The sequence below is a fragment of the Lactuca virosa genome, chromosome 1 (genome assembly GCF_052849685.1).
Source record: "Lactuca virosa cultivar CGN04683 chromosome 1, Lactuca_virosa_CGN04683_v6, whole genome shotgun sequence".
Classification (NCBI taxonomy): domain Eukaryota; kingdom Viridiplantae; phylum Streptophyta; class Magnoliopsida; order Asterales; family Asteraceae; genus Lactuca; species Lactuca virosa.
In genome coordinates this window covers 209,710,041-209,735,257 of record NC_136426.1, presented here as the reverse complement: position 1 = coordinate 209,735,257, position 25,217 = coordinate 209,710,041, and the positions used below count along the sequence as shown (strand labels likewise).

Below are 25,217 nucleotides of genomic sequence, written 5' to 3'. Positions count from 1 at the left end.
TAGGTCGATCCTGAACTCTACCTGCCTCTCCGGAGGTATCCCATGCAACTCCTCGGGGAATACATCCGCAAACTCTCGTACCACGGGCACATCGCCCATCGTCGCTTACCCGCCTCCCGGGTATCCATAACATAGGCGACAAATCCTGCGCAACCCTGCTGAAGGTAGCGCCTAACTCTCGCTGCTGAACATAAAGCTGGTCCTCGCTGTGGCCTCTCGCCCTGAATCACCAGCTCTCCCCCACTTGGGGTGATCCGCAATGTTGCGGGTAATGTTATCTCCGACGTATTTACTTGGTGCAAATGGTACAAATACAAGGCAATATGAGTTTTTATATTTCTTAATGCTCGTCTAAGTTTTGTTATTTTCCTTTTTGTTCATACTTTGCCTTTGCGTGGCTCCTGCTACTTTTGGCCTCTTTGTTTTTATTTATTTATATTATTTGCTGCTTAAAAAAAATAGTAGGATGGTTAACTAATGCGTTTAGTAGAATTTAGTCGTGTTCAGGTAGTATTTTGTTTAAATTTAGTTAAGACGTGGCAAAATGTGATTGGTGCTAATGACGGGTAAACCGTCATTTACATAAGGTTAGTAGTGCTACTGTTATAAACGCACGCCAAGAAAACAGAAGAAACAGGAGAGACGGCAAGCACCACAGATTCGGGTCTCCGGATACAAAATCCCCTTTAGATCACAGCCTAACCCTAGAAACTCAAAATCCCCCTTTAGATCTCGAGCTACTCTCTTGATTAATCAGCAGTCGAATCAAAATGGGCACATCGGCGTGTGTAAAGGAAGTGGATAGATCGGCATTGGTGGCGTTTGCCCCCGATGCGCCCTTCCTTGCCGCCGGAACTATGGCTGGAGCCGTAGACATGTCGTTCAGTTCGTCTGCAAATCTTGAAATCCTTAACCTTGATTTCCGATCTGATGATCGTGACCTTCCGGTATCAGGTGCTGTACCTAGTTCAGAACCGTTTAATCGGCTGTCTTGGGGGAAATCACCGTCGTCGGGATCAGAAGAATTCTCACTCGGTCTCATTGCCGGTGGACTTGTAGATGGCAACATCGGTGTCTGGAACCCTCGCTTACTCATGAGGTACGCTACTATTAACGATGCACTTCATTGTAGCTGGTCAGATTGCAGTCGTTTACTGAACTTGGTTGAGTCTTACATTAGATTGTGCTTCTTTGCTTCCGAATCCGAGGGAATTGTTTGTATGAACTTCTATTATGTCATTGAGAATGTTGAATGATACGATTACTTGTAGCTCAGCTCCTACAGGATAACACACTCCCAATTCCACAAAACTGTTATATTATTTGCTATACTATGTTCTTATATTCATGAAAACCTCATTATTATTTATTTTCATTGATTCTAGTCCCGAGGAAAGGGAAAATGCTCTTGTTCAACAACTATCAAGACACAAAGGGCCTGTGAGTTTTATTTTTCGTTCGTGGGATCTAACATTCACTGACACTTAAAATAAACCGTTATTGAAAGGTTGTGCATCATATCTGTTTTTTCAGGTTCGTGGTCTGGAGTTTAGTTCCCTTTCACCAAACCATCTTGCATCTGGCGCTGAAGAAGGTGAAATTTGTATATGGGATTTTGCTAAACCAACAGAACCTACACATTTTCCTCCCCTTAAGGTAACAACGGCTTTACTACATTTTCATTATCTAAATTTTGATCTAAATTTCACATGGCAATTTCTTATTAATATTATTATATGTGAGCTGCATCTTGTATATAAAAAGTAGAAAAAATCCAGTATTTTTCTCTTAATTTGTTTTATCCCCTGCATTCCATCCATGGCCTTTTGCTTATAGACTAATAGTAGAAATCTGATTACAAGTATAGGTGGTATTTAGTTATATGCCTTTCAACATAGCAAACTGAGTTTAGTACTATTTACCTCTCTTTAGTTTCTTATGGGTCTCAATTTTTGCTTCTCATCCCGTTTATCATAAAAGATCTAGGCCCTCGTTCTTTTCCCCTACATTCATATATTGTTTGCCAGATTAAAATTTTATTCCCATTAAATTCATTAAGTCATAAAGAAACCATACTTCAAATTCTGCTGTTCTCGAAGAAACCATTAAGTTCATTGAGTTCTCTATTAAATTGTTCATTTTGCACAAGTCAAAAATATTTGAGGGCAAACTTGTAAAAAGCCATTTGACATCTAAATTCTAATTAACCTGTGTCTGCAGGGCAGTGAATCTTCAACACATGGAGAAATAGCATATTTGTCATGGAATAAGAAGGTCCAGCCTATCTTGGCATCAACTTCTTTTTATGGAACAACTGGTATGGATGTGAATTACCTAAATATATTTTAGCTATCCAAATATTTATACACCCTTTTAAATCTTTTTTTGGTGGTTGTAGTGGTTTGGGACCTCAGGAAGCAAAAGCCAATTATAAGGTAATTTTATCATTTTATGCAGTGAAATTCAGATAACGAATTTCAAAGTTGGAATATGTGTTTGCAAATAATTACATCCACCAACCAATTTGATATACTTTGCAGCTTCTCAGATTCAGTTAGAAGAAGATGTTCAGTTTTGCAATGGCATCCTGATTTTGCCACTCAACTTATTGTTGCTTCAGAGGATGATAATTCACCTTCACTAAGGGTAATGATTATGAATTATGCCTTCTTTTATGCATCCATACTTTAAACTGTTAATTCTTGCAATTTACATTTGTTTTTGGCATGCAGTTATGGGATATGAGGAACACAATGTCACCATTGCGAGAGTTAGTAGGTCATACTAAAGGTATACTGCTTTCTTTCTTACTTAATGCAGAAATAAACAACTTAAAAAAGAAACTCAGGAAATGATTTTTCTTCCCCAATTAAGTCTCAACTTTTTACAAATTGCTTTCATTTGTGTTTTCCTTCAACTTCTCCAAGTGTACCTTCATTTTCTCAAACATCATTTATCCAAGACATCACTTTAAAAAAAGGCCTTAGAGGGTGTTTGGGATTTCACTTAAAAATAACTTATTGACTATTGGCTTTTTGAAAAGTCAATAAGTCAAAAAAAGTGTTTGGAAATGTGAAAATGACTTTTAAAATAACTTTTCATCAACTCTTTAAAAAGGAGATTTCAATAAGTTAGGATTTCTAACTTATCAAAACTCCTTATAGCTTTTTGGGTTGTAAAAGGTAAAATACCCCTTAAAAGATGTTAAGTTAAAACAAACACTTTTTAAAAAATAACTTATTGACTTTTCCCACCACAAAAGCTAATCCAAACACTTTTTTTTTTTAAAAAAAAAACTCCTTTTCCTACAACCATAAGTCAATAAGTCCTTTTGAGTTTCAAAAAGAAAATTCCAAATATAATAGAAGCCTATGCTTTGAATATTGTATATAATTTTCTCATACTCTTTTAATCTGTGATTCACAATAAAATGATATAACAGGTGTTGTAGCAATGGAATGGTGTCCTCATGATAGTTCATATCTGCTTACATGTGCCAAAGATAATCGCACTATTTGTTGGAACACTAATTCTGCTGAGGTATGTAGATCTTTTTTTTTAGTTAAGTTATTTTTGTTACAATATTTACTAAACATTTTAAAATGGTATTTCAACTTTTCAGATTGTGTCTGAACTTCCAGCTGGAACCAATTGGAATTTTGATGTGCACTGGTATCCAAAGTTACCAGGGGTCATATCAGCATCTTCTTTTGATGGAAAAATTGGTATTTATAACATTGAGGTTTGTTATTTTCCTCCTATTCAATGTTCTTATGTTTCATAATTGTTTGTTTGTATTTTGAGATTTATGAAAAGCTTATATTTGTTCTTTAATTCATGTAGGCTTGTGCTCGATATGGTGTTGGTGAGGGTCATTATGGCTCAGGTAACATGCTTCTTCATGCTTGATTTCATTCGTTTCTATTAAAAGACCAAAATACCCTTTTTGCTATTGAAATAAATAGATGCATCTTTTCTATTTATGGAATGGAATGGGATTCAATAATTCAAATTGACTCATATAATTACATTTAGAGAAATCAATATCCTCCTACAATTTCTTCCTACTTATCCTCCTATTCATTAGATCAAGACAAGTGTCAAAATAAAGAGATGGGATTAAGAGAGAGAATTAATGATATCCACATGTCATAATGTTATATGAGTTGGAGGATAATTAGGAAGAAAAGTTACGAGGATATTTAATATTTCTCATATTTATAATTAATTGTCTTATATATGTTCAATATACATAATTAAATTATAATATTTTTATTGTTTTCAATATATACAATGAGGGTATTTTGGTCTTTTAATAAAAACGAATGAATCTAAACTCCTTCCACCCAGCCAAACAAATATTTCGAAAGATTCTAACAGATTTGAATTTTGTAAATTTGGCAACCAAAAACCATGGAGTGGAATCTCGAATTCCAATTTCATTGGAATCCACTAACCAAAGATGCCTTTATTTCCCCTTATCTTTGGCTTTTAAAACACACCATGTAATGGAATCTCGAATTCCAATTTCATTGGAATTCACTAACCAAAGAAGCCTTTATTTCCCCTTATCTTTGGCTTTTAAAACAAACCTTGGAATAGAATCTCGAATTCCAATTTCATCAGAATGCACTAACCGAAGATGCCCTAATTTCCCCTTATCTTTGGCTTTAAAACACACCATGGAATGGAATCTTGAATTCCAATTTCATCAGAATCCACTAACCGAAGATGCCCTAATTTCCCCTTATCTTTGGCTTGTATATTTTTATGCTTCTGAGTTTTGGTGTTCTTTTTTCCCCTTACTTGTATATTAAATGCCGGTTTTTATATATTTATAATTTCTGTGCAGCACCTTTAAAAGCTCCAAAATGGTACCAACGCAAAGCTGGAGTGTCTTTTGGTTTTGGTGGGAAACTCGTTTCTTTTCACACAACTGGTTCTTCATCTGGAGCTTCAGAGGTAATTCCACTGCCTTTCTCTTTTGCAAATTGTGGGAAATAGCAACATACTTTGCCTCTTTAAACAATATGGCCATTGCATATTGATTTTAACCATATTGGTAAAAACTGAAGTCTGCATACTCACATTGGTAAAAAAGGCAAACTGTGTTTTGCTATTTTTCATAATTTCCCTGTTATTTTTAGCTTAACAGTTTTTTTTCAATACTGTTTTCAGGTTGATGTGCATGAGTTGGTTACTGAACATAGTTTAGTTAGCACCTCATCTGAATTCGAAGCTGCAATGAGTAGTGGAGAGAGGCCTTTATTGAGGCAACTGTGTGACAAAAAATCTCAAGAATCTGAGTATGTATTCTTAATAAATCACAGATTTTTCTCATTCTGAATAAATTTTAGGGTATCTTATTTGGTTCTTGGAATCCGCCAGAATTGGAATTTGATATTCCATTCCATGACTTGCCTTGGATTCCTTCAATTTTCGTGTTTGATGGATTTCACCATCAGAGTTCAATGGCATTAATAGACCAAAATACCCTTATATATTGAAATAAAAAAAATCAGAGTGTTTTGGTTTTTTTATTTTAATATATATTATGAGGGTATATTGGTCTTTTAATGGCATTGAATTCTGATGGTGAAATCCATCAAACACGAAAATTTGAAGGAATCCAAGGCCAACCAAACATGTCATGGAATGAAATATCAAATTCCAATTCTGGTCTTTTAATATATTACCAGGGTATTTTGGTCTTTTAATGGAACATCAAACACGAAAATACCCTCATAATATATATTGAAATAAAAAAAATCAGGGTATTTTGGTTTTTTTTGTTCATTATATATTATGAGGGTATTTTGGTCTTTTAACCGAGTTGAATTCTGATGGTGGAATCCATCAAACGCGAAAACTGAAGGAATCCAAGGCAACCAAACATGTCATGGAATGGAATATCAAATTCCAATTCTGGTCTTATAATATATTACGAGGGTATTTTGGTCTTTTAATAGAACATCAAACACGAAAATACCCTCGTTAAATAAAAAAATCAGTTATATATATTTACAAAAACATTTTGTTGAATTGTCAAAAACAGATCTGAAGATGACAGAGAAACATGGGGATTCTTGAAGGTTATGTTTGAAGAAGATGGAACTGCACGTACAAAACTATTAAACCATCTTGGTTTCACTCTACCTTCAGAAACACAAAACAATGAATTACAAAACAACCCCTCTGAAGAAATAACAACTTCCCACATTGATGAACCTAAAGAAGAAGTAACAGAATCCAACCTGACACTGAAATTACCAAATGACCCCTCTGACAACGGGGAAGATTTCTTCAACAATTTTCCAACTCCTAGAGCTGAGACCCCTTCATCAACTTCTCACAACACTTTTGTCACTGAAGAATCTGTTCCAGTTGTTGAAGAAGAAGAAGAACAAACGAGAGAAAGTGATTCACAAGATGCTTTGTTTGATGATGGTGTTCAACGTGCATTGGTTGTTGGGGATTACAAGGGAGCTGTTGAACAATGTATAGCTGCAAATAAGATGGCAGATGCTTTAGTTATTGCTCAAGTTGGTGGTGCTTCCCTGTGGGAGACCACACGTGATCAGTACCTTAAAAAGAATACTTCTCCATACTTAAAGGCATGTTTTTCTTCTCTTTCTTTATACTTTATGTGTTGTTTACCTTTAATTTAAGAGCTAAATGCAAGAAATATCAACATAGTTTAATGTTTTTGTGTATTATAGCATTCTACTTTCATTTATTTCAAAGGTTGCAAAAGTAATAAGAATTAGAATGTAGATAAAATAGGGTTTTATGTAGAAAAGAGAAAAGTCCAATTATTTTGGAAAAATCACATAATCTGTCGTTTCCTATTAAATTAAAAAAAGAGTAAATTACATGAATGGTCCCTATGGTTTAGGGTAATTTGCGTGTTTGGTCCGTAACTTATTTTTTTAACTCGGAAGGTCCTGTTTGTTTTTGTAACGCACTTGGTCCCTGTCTTACCTAAAAAGACTATTTGGCCCTTGATTTTTTAATTTATTTAAATAAACACACCCCCAACCCCACCCCACCCCCCTCACCTTACCTTACCCACCCCACCATTTTTCCCTCTTTAGATAATAGTCTTTTTAGGTAAGACTGGGACAAGCGCGTAACAAAAACAAACAGTAGGGACCTTCCGAGTTAAAAAAATAAGTTAGGGACCAAGCGCGCAAATTACCCAAACCATAGGAACCATTCGTGTAATTTACTCTTAAAAAAGTGATTTTTTGTTAATTTGGGCAAAATGTTAAATAACCGCGACTTTTCTATTAAAAAAAGATTTAGGACTTTATCAAAAACTTTCCCAAAATAATGGGACTTTTTTGTATAAAACCTGATAAAATGAGGACATTTTGTATTAGTTTTGACTTTTTGTCCAAGTAGACGCGTTTGACCAAACCAATCTTTTGGCTGATTTTCTAAAATCCTACAAAATCACCATCTACCAATTTTTTACAACTTCTGTTTCTATTAATGTTTGTACTTCCGATTTTTTCTTATGAAGACACACTTTGAAAATTATAGCCAATTATAGCATTCTACTTCCATTTTTTTTTATTAAAAAAATTATTTTTTGTAAAGTCTACCCAATTATAACAATGAAACATTGAAACTTTCTTTGTATTGGGTTGATTCTTAAAACTAGAGCTGTAATAGAAAAAAAAAATGGAAAATGAATGTTATAGTTAACAAATCAATGAAAGTACAATGTTTTTTTTTCTTCTTTGTTGTTTATTAAATCACAGATTTTATAGTTTCTACTTTTAAGTGCATTAGTTTATTAATTTTATCATTTTCTACTTGACAGGTTGTTGCTGCAATGGTAAATAATGACCTTGTTAGTCTAGTAAATATCAGGCCCCTCAGATCTTGGAAAGAAACTCTTGCTCTCCTCTGCACTGTAAGCTAATAAAATAACTTACAATTCTGAAAAATCAGTGATAGTAATTACTTTTTTACCCCTTTAATCACAGTTTGCACAAGGAGATGAATGGACTTCACTCTGTGATACTCTTGCTTCTAGACTCCTAAATGCTGGAAACACTTTAGCAGCAACTCTTTGCTACATATGCTCTGGAAATATCGATAGAACTGTAGAAATCTGGTCAAAGAAGGTGTCAACTGAGCATGAAGGAAAGTCCTATGTTGATCTTCTTCAGGTGAGAGTTTTTAATCTAATATATACATAAAATCTTTTCCTTTTGGTGAATTGGTAAAATATATAATTTATATGTATTTGAAGGATTTAATGGAGAAAACTGTGGTCCTTGCTTTAGCAACTGGACAAAAGAGATTCAGTGCTCCTTTATGTAAACTTGTTGAGAAGTATGCTGAGATTTTAGCAAGTCAAGGACTTTTATCAACAGCTATGGAGTATTTGAAACTAATGGGAACTGAAGATTTGTCTCCTGAACTTGTAATCTTACGTGATCGAATTGCCTTCTCATCTCAACCAGGTATTCATTTCATTCTGCTTCCCAACATTTTAAACCCTAAACCCTAGATTCTGAATGAATTTGTTTTTTGTTATTGTCTTATAGAGATAAATGGAAACGCATCTACAGATTATGCATATTCTCAAACACATACAGGAGGTGTATACTCTGCTAACCAACAAACAAATCCTGTTGTGGAGCCTGTTCAAAATTATTATCAGGTATTTATGCTTTTATATTATCTAGAGTAAATTACACGAATGGTCCCTATGGTTTGGGGTAATTTGCATGCTTGGTCCCTAACTTATTTTTTTAACTTGGAAGGTCCCTACTGTTTGTTTTTGTTACGCGCTTGGTCCCTGTCTTACCTAAAAAGACTATTATTTAAAGAGGGAAAAATGGTGGGGTAGGTAAGGTAAGGTGAGGGGGGTGGGGTGGGGTTGGGGGTGTGTTTATTTAAATAAATTAAAAAATCAAGGGCCAGATAGTTTTTTTAGGTAAGACAGGGACCAAGCGCGTAACAAAAACAAACAGTAGGGACCTTCCGAGTTAAAAATATAAGTTAGGGACCAAACGCGTAAATTACCCCAAACCATAGGGACCATTCATGTAATTTACTCTATTATCTATTCACGAGTTGTATCATTATCATCTTTTTCTTTTTCTTTTTTTAATTTTTTTTTATTTAGGAAAGCTATCAACAACCACCTGGGCCTTCTTACAGTAACCAATATGAACAGCCACAACGCAACATGTTTGTTCCATCTCCTGCAGCTCCCACTCCACAGGTATGTAAATCATTGATCCTAATTCCTACATTCTTCTACTTCTTTTATTGAATGACCAAAATACCCTTTTTATATTTTTTTTAGATGGGATTCAATCAAGCTCCACCTGCAAATCAACCAGCTGCAAGACCCTTTGTTCCCATGACACCTCCAATGATGAGAAATGCTGACCAATATCAGCAAGCCCCCACATTGGGTTCTCAGTTATATCCTGTATGTATTTCTTTCCATTCCAATTCCATTCCTTGATATAAAAAAGAGGAAACTACACGAATGGTCCCTATGGTTTAGGGTAATTTACGCGTTTGGTCCCTAACTTATTTTTTTTAACTCGGATGGTCCCTACTGTTTGTTTTTGTTACGCGTTTGGTCCCTGTCTTACCTAAAAAGACTATTTGGCCCTTGATTTTTTAATTTATTTAATAAAACACACCCCCAACCCCACCCCCCTCAACTTACCTTACCTACCCCACCATTTTTCACTATTTAAATAATAGTTTTTTTTAGGTAAGACAGGCGCGTAAACAATAAGGACCAAACGCGTAACAAAAACAAACAGTAGGGACCTTCCGAGTTAAAAAAAATAAGTTAGGGACCAAGCGTGCAAATTACCCCAAACCATAGGGACCATTCGTGTAATTTACACTATAAAAAATAAGTATGATTCTAATTTCTAATTCTAACACCATGTTTATCAGCAATCTCAGTTGAATGTGAATTCCAATTATCAAGCGGGCCCACCGGGGCCCGGTTCATTTACCCCGGTCCCATCTCCAATGGTCCCCACCACCGGGCCAAAAGTACTCCATGACGTGGGACCCACACCTCCTGTAAGAGGATTCATGCCTATTAATAACAATACAGGAATGCAAAGAACAGGATCTGGTCAAATGCAACCCAACAGTGGTCCCGAGTCTGCCCCACCACCTCCTGCCACCCCTCCTCCAACAGTACAGACTGCTGACGTGTCAAATGTTCCTGGTATTGAGCTTTTCATAATTCTAATAATATTATATTCATTTAAATAATTGTGGAGACTTCTTAAATGTTTTTCACTTTCCTATTGTGGATGCTATAAGAATTATTTTTGAAAGTACAAATAAATAGAAAGACATAATTGCAAAAATGGTCCCTGTGATTTCTCATTTTATGTGGCCAAGGTCCAAGCCTTTGAAAAGCTTCAAATTTGATCCTTTTCAACAAGTTCTGTTGTGGTTTTAGTCCCTCTCTCGTTAACTTTAACAGTTTGGCTGTTAATTTTTTTGAAAATGACAATTTTACCAAACTACAAGGACCATTTCTGCAAAAATGGTCCCTGAGGGTAAAATTGTCATTTTCAAAAAAATTAACAGCCAAACTGTTAAAGTTAACGAGAGTGGGACCAAAACTCACAACTTAACTTGTTGAAAAGGATCAAATTTGAAGCTTTTCAAAGGTTTGGACCTTAGCCACATAATATGAGAAACTACAAGGACCATTTCTGCAAAAATGGTCCCTGAGGGTAAAATTGTCATTTTCAAAAAATTAAAATTAACAAGAGAGGGACCAAAACCACAACAGAGCTTGATGAAAAGGACCGAATCTGCAACTTTTCAAAGGTTTGGACCTTGGCCACATAAAATGAGAAACCACAAGGACCATTTTTGCAATTTTGTCTAAAAGAAAAGTTTTGATGTTTTGTGTTGCAGCCCAACAGAAGCCGGTTATTGGGACATTGACTAGACTGTTCAACGAGACATCAGAGGCTTTAGGAGGTTCACGTGCAGTTCCAGCTAAGAAACGAGAGATTGATGACAACTCAAAGAAACTCGGTGCTTTGTTTGTGAAATTAAACAATTCTGATATTTCCAAAAATGCTGCTGAAAAACTTGTTCAGTTATGTCAAGCATTAAATCATGGTGACTTCTCTACAGCCCTCAAAGTCCAGGTATTACAATATTATTATTATCTCGCACTAAAAAATGTAAAAAGACATGAATGCCCTTCTGATTGTGTTGGCTGTTTTTGTTAGGTGGATCTTACCACCAGTGAATGGGACGAGTGTAGCTTCTGGTTAGCAACACTGAAACGAATGATCAGGATTAGACAAAGTATGGGATAAGCATAAGGCATAGTTCTTTTCAGGATGTGGATGTGTGGTGTTTTTATTTTTTTTTCTTAACTTTCTATAAATTAATTCGGATGGTTTTGAATTTAAAGAAGTTAGATTACAGGGTTTTGCCATAGGTATGGTTTTTGTTTGTGTATTGAAATAGATTTTCATTTTCTTGAGTAGCTAAAGGACATAATTTTGTTGAAAATTGAGAGCATAGTTTTTATAAAATACGTTTGGGTTGTATTTTGTATTAATTCTTATACTTTTAGCATCATGGTTTTTTGATGATTTCCTTGTATCTTGTAGGTTCCATTTGTTATGTAGGACACGATTTATAAATAGAATGACCTTCATTGAGTTTGACATGAATTTGATTGGATCGGACTCAATAAGACAGTTTACAGCTTTGTTCCACCCATAAATAAACGTGCATTCATGTCCAATGATCCTGAGGAAGGTTATAAGAGGTGTGAGAAAAGTTTGTGAAGTATTGCAAAGGTCTTTAAGGACGGACATCCAATTGCTCTTTGCATAGTATGGTATAAGCAACCATCCGATGACAAAAATGTAAAATTGGTCCTTGAAATATGGGTTAATGTAGGGGTGAGCACTTGGATCACATTGGACCACTATCTCGGAACAGATTCTTGGACTGGACCGGTTTAAGGTGAAAGTGTGGCCGGTGGACCGGACTTGTGTAGGCATACAAATACCGATTCTGGTTTTCCGGTTCTTGTATCAGTACAACATTAGTTGCTTATGGTATAAGTCGTTAAAGCAGTATATGAAAAGCCAAAAATCTTTTAGCTTTGATATTTTGATGTTGAGGCATTGTAACTCCTTGAGTATGTAACAAAAAAATGATGAAATTACAACCAAAACTCAAATACAAACTCTAAACTACATGTTGAAAAAGATTCATTGTTAGTCAAACTTCAAATGAATGAGATAATACATCTTTTAAAAGTTTTACAGATTACAATGTAATGAGGCTTTTAAAATTCTGGTCCAAACCAACTCGCCAGACCGAACTAGTAAAAAAAGTTGGACCGAATTTGCACTATAAAGGAATCGATAACCAGACTTATTTTTGTAAACTGGTACCGTTCGAGGTCTAAACGGTCACACCCCAATGTTATGTCATAAAATGACAACCAATGTTACACAATTGGCTCTTTAGGTCACTTATCTTTTAATTGTATTCAATATGTCACTAAACTTTTAATTGTATTTAGTAGGTCACTAAACGTTTTTATGTGTTCTCATTAGAGCATTAGAGTGCATTTTTAACCAAATAGTTTTGTAAAAGTTCAGGAGAGAAAAGATGGTTGCAGGTGGGAGGAGGTGACACATCTTTTTTTGGTAGAGAAGACAAAGTAATGGCGTATTTAGTGTGGTTGTTTAGATCTTTAGATGTTGCCCTCGCGTATGATAGTGTCGAGAACAGTAGTAAAGGAAACAACAAATGCATATCTACAAAGATCTAACTAAGATACATAAATCCATCTCTTTTCTTCATTATAAACTGAGTGGCGGGAATGACAGTGAAGCTGGTTTTGAAGAGAACATCTTATTTGAGGGTGGTGTTTAGATTTAGGGTGTTTTATGTTTATAGAGAAGGTGATGGGTGGTCATGGCGGTGATGATTCGCGACAGTGGTGGCGATGATGCTTCTGCCGGTAAAGGTTGTCACAGTGGTCGTGGGTGGTGGAGTAGGTGAGGGGGAGGCGGCGATTGTAGTTTGAAGCTAAGGTTTTTTTAGGGTTTTTCTACACACTGAGAGAAAATAGTTCAGACTAGGGATAAGAGTGGGTCCAAACCCGACCGGTAGACCCAAACCCAAAAAACCCGGGAACCGGTTAACGGGATTTTGTAGGCTGGAAACCGGACCGATATATAGGAACTGGTCCTGGTTCAGTTCCTGGTAAGGTACCGGGTAAAGTTGGTTTAGAACCGGAAAACCCGAAAACAATAATGAGGGTCGGGTGGAACCAGGTAAAGTGCGTATAGAACTGGAAAACTCGGGAAATCCGGAATTTTTTGGTAATCACTTAGTGGTTGAACTTTGAAAATTTTCAACTTTGATATCCCAACTTCGATCGACTGTAAGTCATTGAATATTAAACCAAAAACGACAAAATTATAGTCTAAAATCATGTACAAACTCTAAACTACACGTTGCAAGAAACCTCATGATAATCCGACTTCAAACGAGTTAGATATGCATTTTTAAAATGTCAAAAAATATAAAAATAACACTGAAAAACAGAAAATTTACAGCTTTGATATCCTGATTTTGGGGAACTGTAAGTCAATGAATATTAAACGAAAAATGACAAAATTATAGTATAAAATCATATACTAACTCTAGACTACACTTTGGATAAAACCGCATGCTATTCTCCGACTACAAACGAATTAGATATGCACGTTTTAAAACATTCACATAATACAAAAAAAAAAGAAAATTGAAAAACATAAAATGTCAAGCTTTGATATATTGACTTTTAGGGATTGTAAGTCAATGAATATTAACTCAAAAATGACAAAATTATATTCTAAAATTATGTACAAAGCATAAACTACATTCTGGAAAAAACCTCATACTAATCCGACTTCAAATAAATGAGATATGCATGTTTTAAACTTTTTATAAAAACCGATTCTGGTTCCTAACACGGTTCTGGTTCTTACACTCGGTTTACCCGGACCCGAAACCCGGATTACCCGGAATCCGGATAAAACCATTCTTTAAACCCGGGACCCAGACCGGTTCTACATATTCCGGTTCTAACGGTTCCGGTTCCTGTTCGGTTTTCCGGTTCTATATCTTATCCCTAGTTCAGACATAGAGAAACGTTATTTTGAGTATAAGATCCACTGAACCATTTTTTTTAATGGATAAATGTTTGGTTTTGATTGGTTTAAACTTATTTACAATGATAGCCCTCCAAATTAAATCTAAGGTTGATATCTTACCTCCTTGGTTTTAAGACTTTGGTCTTAAAAACTTTTGAACTCATTTTATATATCTCTATCTCCATCTCCATATTCTAATAAAAAAATAGGTTTATTCTCCGATTGACAAGTGTTATACTATTAGAACTCCTCATTAATATTATATATCACCTATCATGCCACTTGTCAACCTATTAATTATCCATTTCAAATTTCAAATTTCTCATTTTAATTACATTAAATTAATAATTGATTCTCCATTTTAAATTTCAATTTTAAAATTTTCTCATTCTAATTATATTAAATTAATAATATTATATTAAAAAATAAAATAAAATTAATACAGATTATAAGGTGATATAACTTCACGTATTTATTTAAATCAACGATTATAATTTTATATAACTAAAAAACATCTCTTAAGTAATAATTTATTTAAAATAATTGATTAATAATTTTTGATTTTTTAATATGAAAGTTTAATTAATTTTATAATCGTGGTTCTTATGGGTTATAAACTAGTACATTATAAAATAGTAAGATATGATAAGATAAGATATATGTATATATATATATATATATATATATATATATATATATATATATATATATATATATATATATATATATATATATATATATATATACACACACACACACAATCCGCTTACCCGTGCCAAGCGACGGGTGCGAATAATTTCTTTCAGAAATTTGTTTTTAGAGGTCATTGGTTTTTTTTGCGCAAATGAAACTGGGATGCGGTGGTGAGCGCTACAGTTTTTGTTCGTCGGTTGTGATGTTATGAAAGAAAGTGAGTAGCAAATGAGAAAGGGAGGGGCGTAGGAAAATTACGATGATGAATGGAGGGGATAGAATTGTGCATTCAATTGGTCATTATATAAGTAGATGGGCACCTATATATATATATATATATATATATATATATATATATATATATATATATATATATATATATATATATATATATATATAGAGAGAGAGAGAGAGAAAGAGAGCTAGGTTCAAATGTTTTCAGCAATTATTGTATGCATCTATGGACCAATGAGAATTTAAGAAAAAATAAATCATTAATAATAAATATAAGGGTATAATAGTAATCTATACTATAATTAATTATGGTAAATTGATAAAATCAAATAATATCCCCCTTTAAATTAGGTTATCAGTTTTAAAACCTCACCCCCACCAGATTAGGGTTTTACGCTCCCTCTTCATCTCATACAGTACCCACACACACATAAGACGATCTGAAATCGAATTGCAGAAATGAATAGTATCCTCTTCAAAACTTCTTCCAAGAGACTCACTAATCTTGCTTCCATTACTACTTGCAACCCACTCAAACACCTTCTCGTTCCTTCATCCACACCACCCTCACCCGCAAATCGTAAAGAATCTCCTAGCCGGTCTCAAACTTCCCATCCAAAGTTTGGGTTTTTGAGGAGTTTTCATGGGTCACGATGGGCGAGTATCAGGGCTTCCGATGTGTCAACACAAGCTACGGGATTTGCGGTTGCCGCCGATCACACATACGACGGTGAAAGGGGTACGTCTTCTGATGGTCTCGAGATCTCTAAGCCTGGGATAAATCAAGAGATTGTCTCAGCTCTGGCGAAAAAGGGTATAACCAAGCTCTTCCCATTCAGGTAAATGAATATTCAGTACATGTTTTCTTTATCGTTTCTGTTTTTGTGTTTTAATGTTTACATATTGTTGTTCATCAAGTTTCGTGTTTGATTGCTACCTAGCTTTCATATGTCTAATTGAAATTACAAATGGTAGTTGGTGTTAGTTTCTGATTCTTTATCGAAGTACAAATTATCACTACAAATGGAAGTTGGTGTCAAAAGGTACAACCTTTAGGGGGCGTTTGGACCAGGAGACTTCAAAGTTATAATCTTTATAATGCTTTTTTCTTATTTTTTGTGAACAAAAAGTTCTTTAATTATATTCGGCTAATGTATACATACAGTTGAGTAGAGTCAAAACTATGCATTGTATATACATAAATCATATGAAATTTCATTTGATTTCTACTGAAAAACCAAACATGATCTTGAATTCTCAGAGGGCTGTGTTGGAGCCAACAATGTAGGGGCGTGACATGATTGGGCGTGCTAGAACTGGAACAAGAAAGATTCTTGCTAGAACTGGGTGATTTTTTTTTTAATAATCCGTTTTTTCAAAATATCGCTTTCATTGCATGTAGAATCTCTCGGCAAAAATTGCAGGAAATAGCAGCACATGTTACTCTTTTTACCAATACAAGCAAATGTGGTTTTTTACACCTGGTGCTTTCATAAATCATCATTTTTCACAACAAAAAACTTGTGAGCCGAAGATGGTTTATATATTCTAATTGTTTTTTTTCTTAGTCACCTTTTGTGTTAACATGGTCTTTTCATGCATTTATATTTCAAATGTTTTGTTCGTTGGGTCTATTCTTGATAATACAAATTCTTTAAGAATATTCAAAACCATTCAGTAAGAATAGTTTATTCTATAAGAATATAATTGTTATATTCTGACAGAATTGTAGTTAATTATTTATAAGTTTAATGTGCAGTTGTGTGAATTTGTGATAGAAATGACTTGAAGACTTGATGGGAAAGACTTGAAGAATGAATCAAAGAATGATCACACTCACTGTTTAAGAATGTTGTTATTTTTTAAGAATTACACTTGTTATTCTTTCAGAATGTTGTTATTATTCAATGAATGACAATCATACAATGTAATTATTTGGTATATTATTACTTCAAGAATCGATTTTGTGTATTCTTTCGGAATGTATTTACTAGTTTATTATTGGCATTATGTCATTCTGACAGAATAAACTCGAAAATATATTTACTAGTTTATGCTTGGCATTCTATCATTCTGATAGAATAAAATCAAACAATATATTTACTAGTTTTTGGTTGGCATTCTGTCATTCTGACAGAATAAAATCGGATTTTTAAATTTGAATTAATTTAAAATATTCAGATTTTTAAAAATAAAGGAATTAATTATCCCTAAAAATCCGAAAATTTCCTTTTTTAATATAGGTTAATTGACTAAAATGCCCTTATGCTGAAATTTGTGTGATTATATGGTACATGTTATCCTATTCTAATATCATAGACCCTCAGATCATGACCTTTGATTTTATTCCATCCGGTGGTTCAGATCTGTGCATTCTGGAACACAATAATTAGTAAAAACAAAATAACCTAAGCCTATATATATATATATATATATATATATATATATATATATATATATATATAAAGGAGATCCATTGAGATCACTAAATCTTTTGAAATCATTAGACCCGGCGGAGTGTAGTGGGAGGGAGGTGAGGGAAGCTTTCCCACTCGCCGGTACTGTAGGAACGGTGGAACGGGAAAGAGGTGAGGGATCCGGGTGCCGCACTCTCTCTCCGATTCCTATTGGTCGATTTATTTAGTTATTTATTTATATATATATATATATATATATATATATATATATATATATATATATATATATATATATATATATATATAGGGTTAGGTTATATTGTTTCTAGTAACTATTGTGTGCCAGAATGCACAGATCTGGACCACCGGATGAATAGAATCAACAATCATGATCTGAGGGTCTATGATATTACAATAGGGTAGCATGTATCATATAATCACACAAATTTCAGCAAAAGGGTATTTTGGTCAATTAACATATTTCAAAAAAGGAAATTTTCGAATTTTAAGGGATCATTAATTCCCTTATTTTTAAAAAATCTGATTTTTTTTTAATTAATTCTAATTAAATTTTAATATCACTTTTAATAATAACCGATTTTATTCTGTCAGAATAACAAAAAGTCAACAATAAACTAGTAAATATATTTGCGGTTTTATTCTTGCATAATATTGTTTCATTCAAGATACTTTTTATATTAAACATGCTTAAAGAATTATACAACATATTATCAAGAAAAACATTTTCTAAAGAATACGGATTTTATTCTTTTAGAATCAATATTTACATTCATCCGTAAAGAAAAAGACTATAAACAATTATTACAATCATTCTAAAAAAATTATGACTAATAATGGTTTAAGGATTGCATTTTAAAAAAGAAAAAACATCAAAATCTAACAAAAACACTACTCTATTCCGAAAGAATATTATTCTGAAAGAATATTATCGTTCTCCATGTTTTCTTCATTTTCCACATTAATGACAACCTCTTCAAAACCTAAATTCACAAGGAAGACATAATCAACTTTCAAATATTAAAAATTTTAGTGCATTAAATAGAATAAAACAATAAGATCTAATAGAATGTGATATACATTCAAATAGAATATAACTATAATTTCTACAAACCAACATTATCAATCATCCCTAAACTTGCAATGTATAGTATTCTGAAAGAATGTAATGTTTCATTATTTAGGATGTTATTCCATAAGAAACGAGACCAATAACAAGAATATAAACCAGTTTTATTCTGACAGAATTGGTTACGGTAATTCACTGCTTAAGTTGACAAGGAATTCAAGATTCTATTCTGACAAAATTAGAATTCGATATTCCATTCTAGCAGAATGATCGACATCAAGATGCATTAAAAAAAACATAGATTTCAACTATGCATTTTATCGAACACGTGATGTGCTTCTTTAGTTTCTTCAAAAAAAATTAGTGAGAGTCTTACCAATTCAGTTTCTTGGTGGTAGGGAACTGGAGATACAACTAAAAAAACATGTTATGATTAGTACAATCATGTAATCAATAAAATTGAACTTACCTGATGTTAGTGGAAGAATGAAATCGTACGCAACCTACGTAATGCACAATAAGTGAATTCAAAAAGAAGATTCATAGATTAATTTTGAGAATCCATTAAAAAACCTAAAATCACTTTCACATTCATAATCAATTTTACAAAATTGCGATTGGTAATTCTTTTGGGTATTACCAACAATCAATAAAAAAAACTACAGTGAATAGTAAATCACGTAGGTATTTTGGGGACTAGCAAAAAGAGAAAATTTTGAATTCATAAGCAACTTTTATAACATCATGATTGATACTCTGTGATTGGTATACTAATAATCAAATGAAAAAACATAATGGATGTTAGAAATCACGTACATATTAATAGTTGAAGATTGGTAGGAGGCATCAATCGATATTTCACATTTGTTTTTTGGCTGGCGATTGAATGGAGATTTATATGGCCGATGGTGTTTTGACAAAGAAGGGATACGTATGAATGTTTCAGAGGAGCCTACGGCGACAAAAATAAAATACGTATGATATGAGAGGCTAGGGTTAAATAGTTGGTCAAAGAGATTTTTATGGTAATTTCCATGGATTAAGGGATTTTATTTTAATTATCATGCTAAAGTTACATAATTACCCTTATAACAATTTTTATTTATTTAATTATTCCTAAATTCCTATTGGTGCATTCATGCACACAATAGTTGCTAGAAACATTTGAACCGAACTCTCTCTCTCTCTCTCTCTCTCTCTCTCTTTATATATATATATATATATATATATATATATATATATATATATATATATATATATATAGGGCTAGGTTATTTTGTTTCTTACATCTATTGTGCGCCAGAATGCATAGATCTGGACCATCGAATGGAATATAATCAATGATCATGATCTGAGAGTCTATGATATTACAATGGGATAACATGTACCATATAATCACACAAATTTCGGCATAAGGGTATTTTGGACAATTAACTATTTTAAAAAAAGGAATCTTTTGGATTTTTAGGGATAATTAATTCTCCTAATTTTAAAAATATGGATTTTTTATATTAATTCAATTTTAATTCTAATGTAATTTGTAAACATAACCGATTTTATTCCGTCAGAATGTTTTTTTGTTAGAATGATGTTCTTTCAGAATTTTATTCTATTAGAATATTATTGAAGAATAACATAATTCTTGAATCCCCGGTTGAAGAATAACAACATTCTAATATATTCTTATACATTCAAACTTAAATTCAAATTCTTACATATTCTAATAGACTAATAGTCTTTTACATTTTAATATACTTATACATATTCAAAAAGAATATAAACAAAAATGAAAAAACTTCTTAAAAAATAACAACATTCTTAAATTGTGAGTGTGATCAATCTTTTATTCATTCTTCAAGTTATTCCTATCATGTCTTCAACCCGTTATTCCAGCCATTCCTATCACAAATACAAAAAAACGAAGAATGGTTAAAAGCATGTTACTTGCCATTCCTATCACTTTATATATTATGGCAGAATACGTATAATATGATAGAATCCATATAATACATTCTGGCAGAATGCATAAAATACATTCTAACAGAATACATAGAATACATTATGCTAGTTATAGCTTTAATCGCCACAATACTTGTTTTTTTTTAACTTCATTCCAAGTCTTTCTCTGGTATGATCAATATTTGATTCGTTCTTGAAGGCATTCTAAAAAATAACATGTGTTTTCTCATTTTATTGTTTATGTTTTGTTCTTTGGTTATGTCCATCAAAGACATATTGAACACATACAAGCATGTATATACACATCAGATCTTGTCAAGTGAAATACAAGTAGCAGAATACATTCTGCTAGAATACACCTAGCATATAATAAGATAAAGTACAACCAAACACACTAACACACTAAACACACTAACACACTAATCAAATTCACCTAACATCAATCATATACAAAATCAATCATGAGATAATGCACATCCAAACCCACCGATCAAACAAATTGTATATATTATATCAAGTTCTCTTTTAGACATTTTCACAAACACCTTACATGCAATAAGATAAAGTACAACCAAACACACTAACATACTAATCGAATTCATTAGATAAGTTAACTTAGAGAAGATAGAGAGAAATGGTGACGACATAATATAAGTTAACTTAGATATACATTAGATTACCTGTTGGAGACGACATAATATAAGTTGCCCCGTTTCAAACATAACTCGACCTTATCTGTTAACTCCTTAACAATCCTTCACTCTTCCTCGCGAGTGAAGGACAAGCATAGTGATTCGTTATCCATTAGGGCACCCGAATCAACAATCGTCATGATCGATACAAAACCTAAAAACGATAGAAGAAAAAATCAAATCGGACACCAACTATGGCTAAAATAGGGGTAAGATTGAATCAAATATTTGCAAATATTGAAAAGGGAAAAAGGGTTTATGTATTTTGAAATGTAAATAATAATGTCAGGACTTGAAGAGACGTGGGCAGATCGTGAAGAAGAGAGGTTCAGCAAATGTAATCGGAAGAGCTTAAGGAGATTTGCGGAACCTTAGATTGCAGGGGGAGATTCGATCTGGAAGAGGCAGTTGTGGAAGAGAGAAGAAGAAAAAAATGGTATTACCGTCCTTTGAAGGTGTCCTCTTCGATGTTGTTTTTAATCGATCTACAGGGGTGGTGGGAAACGGTGAAATCGATTTAGGGCTAATGTTCTATATTTATCTTTGCTTCTTGCGTGATATAAATTTTTTTTTATTTCTTTCCCCTACAATAGATAACAACCCAACCCAACTTTATTTTAAACCCATTTCTACATATTATCTCTAAAAACACTAGAACACAATGTCATCGTCTTCATCATCCGATTCGACGGCTCAAGAGGAGGCCAACATTTGTCGGTTCCGTCATGGCGAAAACTGTTGCATATTTTCAAAACCGATGAGCCCTAACTTCACGTCCACAAAATAAACCAAGAAAATTGGCATTGCATAGAAATCGCGAAGCTGAGCACAATCGTCTTATAGAAAACTACTTTGCAGATGACGCCGTGTACGCTGAAAAGTTTCGACGGCGGTTCTAGAAAAATAAGGAGTTATTCTTACGTATTGTTGGCGATTTGGAAGGTCGTTTTCTATATTTCCAATGGAACCTGGTTGGTAGAAACAAAAAAGTTTTCTCTCCGATTAAAAAATGCTCGACCGCAATTCGTCAGTTAGCATACGACATGGGCACAGACAAATGGGACGAGTGTTTAAGGATGTTTGAGTGTACCATACGGGAATGTGTGTATAAATTCTCCAAAGCTATACTTTGGTGTGCGGGCAACGATATTTGTGCAAACAAACTATCAAAGATGTCCACCAGTTGTACACGTGCATGAAGGCAAGCATGGGTTCCCATGAATGCTAGGTAGTATCGATTGTATGCATTCGGCTTGGGCATTGTGCCCCAATGCATTGCGTGGCCAGTAAATGCGAGGCGACCACAGAGAGTCGACGATTGTTCTATAAGCAATCACATCACATGATCTTTGGATATGACATGCAGTCTTTGGTCCAACTGGTGCAAACAACGACATCAATGTTCTAGACCAATCGCCGGTATTCAACGATATCTACCTTGGAAAATCACACGATGTACCTTTTCAAGCAAATGGGGGTAGCGTATAAGTGCGGGTACTATCTTACTGACGATATATATCCTCCCTTATCTGATTTTGTGAAATCGTTTACATGTCCGAACGACGAAAAAAGAAAAATGTTTAAAGAGGCGCAAGAGTCAGCTAGGAAGGATGTAGAGCGAACATTTGGTGTATACAAGAGGCATTGGCAAGTATTAGAATTCGGGGAACGATCATATGAAGTGAGAAGGTTGCAATACGTAATGTATGCGTGCATCATATTGCATAGTATGATTCTTGAAGACGAAGGAAAAGCGATATGTCGATATAACGAAAAAGAAGTTTTGCCAAATGTCGAAGGAGTAGTCATTGGTACCCAAGAGTATAGGGCAAATAGAAAAGAAATAGACAATTACGACATTCATCACACCCTTTGTGCTGATTTGGTGGAGCACGTTTACAGGGCTCATATTTAGTCGCCAGCAGAGTATTGGCACGATGATTTGTTTGACGAATCAGATGAGGATTCATATATGTTCATCGACAGCAAGGATTCCGATGATGATGAGGAGAATGCAGTTGATGAAGATGACGGTGACGATGATGTCGATGAAGAGGATGAAAATTTCGAATGACGTATTTTGCTTTTGTTTTTATTGTTTTTTTTATAAATTCGTATACTAATTATGTGTAAAACCCGGATTTTGGTACGTTTCACTTTCGCCTTTCATTAATTAAAAGTTGAAAATTAGCCCTTGGAGTAGTACGCGGGGCGTACCACTTGGTACACTTAGCGTACTAGCTGAGAAGCCAGTACGTGGGGCGTACCACCTGGTATGCTTAGCGTACTAATGAGAGATGGATCGGTACTTCGGGTGCGTACGCACAGCGTACGCTTATGTACGCTGGGCGTACGTGCAGTTTCTAGAAACCCTAATTTAGGGTGTTACAATCTATATAAACATCTTTAACCCTTAGGGTTGGGCTCTCTATCTATCCCTAAACCTCCACAAAACCCTAAAGCGTCCCTTAGCCTCCATTATTATATTTTGAGCTTTTGAAGAGAAATTGGTGTTGTTTTTGTAACACCCAAAAATTTCATGCCAAATTAAAACTTTTTTAAAACATTTAAAACCATTCATCATTACAAAGTTTGTTTTCAAAATATCTTGTTAGAACAATGTTCTATTAGGATCGATAGATTCTATGTAGGCAAACAATTAAGAACGTAATTATGAACACAAGAATGACTTTAAAGATGTCGTATGATTAATGCTTTAACACCTCAGAAGAACTCGATTCAGAACTTCGACTGTAGAGGTGCTTAGGGTTACAAAACTATAATGATGATCAAGACGTAACTAATGCATACATGCATGCACTATTTATAGTCTAACCCTACTAGATAATCACGGATGGACAGGACCAATCCGGATACAAAACTCAAGCCCATGACGCAACACAATAATACCCAACAATCTCCCCCTTTGCGTCAATGGAGCCGAAAGTTCACTTCGGTTGAGCTGCAGAAGACTTCTTGATTGTCTTGAACACCTTTGGTACGATGGCCAATAGATGATGACGAAACGTAATGTACCATCGAAGCATGTCCGTGAAGTTCTTCTTGTCTGCTTCTGAGTTCTGCTTGCATAGTTGGATAATGTTAATAATGTGCTCCAAGCAGTCAGTTGAGAATAAATGTTTATCAACAAGAGCGAATAGAAATCTATTGGCTTCGCCTCTTGTAAACATTACAGTAAGATTTATAGAATCGATTTGGCCCATCCTCATTTTGTTCACATCTCCTAGTTTCGGTGTTGGCTTGACAGTTGGTTTCTTGTTCATCACTTTCGCTATCTCCTGATCCATAGCAGCAACCTCATGGATATAGGAGGCCAACATCCTCTTTAAATGATCCAATATTGGCTCATATTCTTTCGGATTGGTGAGCAGAATGTTAAACAATAGGATCCAGTCATGAGGATTTAAATTCGGAAGGTCTGCCAGGGAAATAATCGACACCGAGTTTGCTGATCCTTGTGTGATTTTAAAATTAACATTTATGAACTTCCCAGCAGGCGAAGGTTTTAATACCTTGACAGTAATTATCTTCTATGCACTCCATGTCAAGTACTCTGGTTGACCATACTTCAGATAAAAGTCGATAAGCTCACGATCAACTTTTGGATGAGGGAAAGGAACTTCAGCAGTCGAATCGAAACAATGAAATGTGAATGCCTTTCGTGTTATTGGCATGTCGAACTGTGAGTCCTTAGAATTGTCACAATCAAACGAAACGACAGGTTCCAACCAGTAAACGCTTGGAAACTCTATTGCCTCATTGATAAGTGTCTCTTTTGTCTAGAGGGGAAACAAGGCCTTCTTGCAGTTTAAGGCTTATTCTTCTTCCTTGTTCCTCCTTTCCCTTTCCTCAGCCTCCCTTGCAACCCTTAAAGTTTCATCCAACTCTCTGTCCCTCTTCTTTCGTTTAAGTGCCT

The 25,217-nt window shown here is 34.2% G+C and overlaps 1 protein-coding gene across 1 annotated transcript; it reads left to right on the top strand.

The window, feature by feature from the left end:
* Positions 1–600: 600 nt before the first annotated feature.
* Positions 601–11,593, top strand: LOC145164383 (protein transport protein SEC31 homolog B-like). Its single transcript, XM_079083108.1, has 22 exons — positions 601–1,099; positions 1,386–1,440; positions 1,534–1,656; positions 2,221–2,317; positions 2,399–2,435; positions 2,541–2,646; positions 2,733–2,790; positions 3,443–3,540; positions 3,623–3,742; positions 3,844–3,886; positions 4,853–4,962; positions 5,179–5,306; positions 6,056–6,614; positions 7,829–7,921; positions 7,995–8,180; positions 8,264–8,477; positions 8,562–8,677; positions 9,146–9,244; positions 9,329–9,457; positions 9,943–10,225; positions 10,933–11,171; positions 11,256–11,593. The coding sequence occupies exons 1-22, from the start codon at positions 771–773 to the stop codon at positions 11,343–11,345; spliced, it is 3,312 nt and encodes a 1,103-aa protein (XP_078939234.1). The 5' UTR covers positions 601–770; the 3' UTR covers positions 11,346–11,593.
* The last annotated feature ends 13,624 nt before the right edge of the window (positions 11,594–25,217 follow it).

Bases quoted from the DNA above. Each gene is read 5' to 3' on its own strand.
- LOC145164383 (XM_079083108.1), top strand. From the start codon at position 771: ATGGGCACATCGGCGTGTGTAAAGGAAGTGGATAGATCGGCATTGGTG. The intron at 2,436-2,540 runs GTAATTTTATCA...TATACTTTGCAG, and splicing joins AAGCAAAAGCCAATTATAAG to CTTCTCAGATTCAGTTAGAA. The intron at 8,478-8,561 runs GTATTCATTTCA...ATTGTCTTATAG, and splicing joins TGCCTTCTCATCTCAACCAG to AGATAAATGGAAACGCATCT.